The 2,819-nt window shown below is 35.0% G+C and overlaps 1 protein-coding gene across 1 annotated transcript in view; it reads right to left on the bottom strand.

Moving 5' to 3' along the window:
- LOC106869292 (toll-like receptor 3) overlaps positions 1-2,819 on the bottom strand; it is a 353,412-nt gene that overhangs the window by 230,367 nt on the left and 120,226 nt on the right. The window contains exon 43 of the mRNA XM_052978036.1: positions 1,307-1,378. Within this exon, the coding sequence (XP_052833996.1) occupies positions 1,307-1,378 (72 nt within the window). The remainder of the gene's footprint in view (positions 1-1,306; positions 1,379-2,819) is intronic.

Below are 2,819 nucleotides of genomic sequence, written 5' to 3'. Positions count from 1 at the left end.
ACACACACACATATATATATATATATATGTGTGTGTGTGTGTATGTATATATATATACATATATATATATATATATATATATATATATTTATATATTTATACTTTTATTTTTTAATGGTTTCAGTCGGCGAACTGTGGCCATGTTGGGCAACGCCTTAATATTTTTTTTAGTCTTGTTGTCACTTTATGAATGGAAGTTGGTCGGTGATTAAATTTGTAGTTTCCGATCTCCCTTCTGTGTATCCTAGGATGGTTGGTTTTACGATATCGTCGTTAGGAGTTCATTCAATGATTTTTTTGAAAGTTTCAGTACAGGTCCCTTTTATATATCTGATCTCTTTATGTAAGTAGTTAAATACTTGAGGGCCTCTGAACATTAGACTGCTACAGTAGATAGTTTTTGCCCGTGAGTTTCAAGAAAGTATATTTGGAAGATGACAGTACCCGCCAGATGGAGCATAAAAATTCGCTTTAATGCCGATGTTTGGAACATGTTCCTCCACGATCTTCCATACGTACAGAACAGTATACCTTTCTCTTCGGCGCTCCAGATAGTAGAGACGCAAAGGTTTCAGGCATCACCAGTAATTAAGGACATTAACCAAAATTATTTTACAAGTGAATGTTCTTTGTAACCCTGCAATTTCTTCTATGAGAACGGGAGAATTTGAAGACCAAAGGTGTGGGCAATAGTCTTATATGCTCAGTACTAATATTTTCTATACAGTTAGCACAACTACGGTTATCTTGTCGTGAAGGTTCGAGGGATCCATCCTATAAGTTGTCTGCACTTAGAGGTAAGTTTGGTTGTGTAACTGATGAATATGTAACATGTGACATGATCGTTTCTGACTCCCGTATGCAGTCAGAGCTCTAAATCATTGTATTATCTGATGCTAACTATTGAATTTCTCTATATTCCTTCTATAATAAATGGCATGAACATTTTGATATTTATCTATCCATCTATCTCTCGCTCTTTCTCTCTCTCTCTCTCTCTGTCTCTCTGTCTGTCTGTCTGTCTGTCTGTCTCTCTCTCTCTCTCCTTCTCTCTCTCTCTCTATATATATATATGCATGCATACATATTTTCCCCTTTATTGTCACAGTAACACACACTTTGGACAGAGAGTGATTGTAGAGGTGAAGTCGGGTTAGGGAGATTAGAATGTATTACTGGAGGTATAATAATATAGAATAATATAGAATAATATATAATATAGAATACATTATAGAATGTATTACGTATTACATATTTAGAAATATATCGACAATGAAATAATATAAACAAGATTGATTTAACTTACAGAGTTGTTAAACTGGAAAGGTTTTGGAATATTTCCCTTTTGATTTCCGTGATGTCATTACCACCCAAATTCCTGTCAAATAAAATTGAGTTAAGTAGAGTTTGTATGGAACTGATTGTTTAGGAAGAAAAGAAGAAAAAGAATTCAGGAAAAATATAATATGAAAGAAATTCGAGACGACGGACTGAAAAATGTTTTAAGTCTGGAAAAAGATGGTGAAGTCAGAGGAGGAGAATGAAAAGAAGACGGAAAAGAGGTAGAAGAGGAGGTCGGAGTAGTGATAGAAGGGGAACATAGAGAATAAGGAAGAGGAATAGAAATAGAGTTTAGAAGAACATGACAAATAACAAGTAGTAGTAGTAGGAGGAGGAGGAGGAGGAGGAGTACAAGAGCAAGAAGAAGACTAAGAGATCAGGGAGAAACGAAAATGCGAAAAATAGAAGCTGATGAGGTAAGATGGAATCTAAAATAAGTTAAAAAAGAAGGATGAGTAGAAAATGAAGAAAAAGATGACGGCAATTAAACAGAAGTAAAACGCCCAGTAGAATAGCAAGAAGTGAAAGAAAAAAAGAAAATAAAGGAAAAGAGGAAAATAATTAAGAGCAAAAGAAATGGTAGAACAAGAACAACGACAGCAAAAATAAGGAAAAGGAGATGAACTAGTAGTAGGAGAACAACAACAACCAAATCAGAAAAAAAGATGAACAAGAAGAAGAAGAAGAAGAATGAGGAGGAGGAGGAGTAGGAGTAGGAGGTGGAGACGGAAAGAAAGAGTAGGAGGAGAAAATGAAAGAAAAGAAGAGAGATAAGGAGAAGAGTAAAAAGAAGGAAAATAATATGAGAGAGATGAAAATAGAGGAGGAGGAAGAGGATAAGAAGAAGAGGAAGAAGAAGAAGAAGAGGAAGAAGAAGAAGAAGAAAAAGAAGAAGAAAAAGAAGAAGAAGAAGACGAAGAAGAAGAAGAAGAAGAAGAAGAAGAAGAAGAAGAAGAAGAAGAAGAAAAAAGAAGCAGAAGGTGGAGGAGAAGAAGAAGAAGAAGAAGAAGAAGAAGAAGAAGAAGAAGAAGAAGAAGAAGAAGAAGAAGAAGAAGAAGAAGAAGCCAGAAATAAAAGAACAACAACAGGAACTTAAATAACAAAAACGAGACAAGAGAAAAATAAGAAGAGGAAGAAAAGAAGAAATAGAATGAAAAGAGGACGAAGAGAAGAGGACGAAGAGAAGAGGACAAAAAAGAAGAAAACGAAGAGCAAGGAAACAAAACGGATGTGGAAGAATGGGGAAATAAAAAAAATATCAAGGGAAAGAAGATGAAAGTGAAGAATGAGAGGAAGAAGTAGAAAAAGAAGTGGAGAAAGAACAAGAACAAGACGAAAGGGAGGAAAGAAAAGGACGAAGAGCAAGGAGACAAAGCGGAAGTGGAAGAATGACGAAATAAAAAATACCAAGGGAAAGAAGATGAAGGTGAAGAATGAGAGGAAGAAGTAGAAAAAGAAGAAGCGGAAGAACAAGAACA

Source organism: Octopus bimaculoides, chromosome 29 (assembly GCF_001194135.2).
Source record: "Octopus bimaculoides isolate UCB-OBI-ISO-001 chromosome 29, ASM119413v2, whole genome shotgun sequence".
NCBI classification, from domain to species: Eukaryota; Metazoa; Mollusca; class Cephalopoda; order Octopoda; family Octopodidae; genus Octopus; species Octopus bimaculoides.
This window is presented reverse-complemented; position numbering and strand designations above follow the sequence as displayed.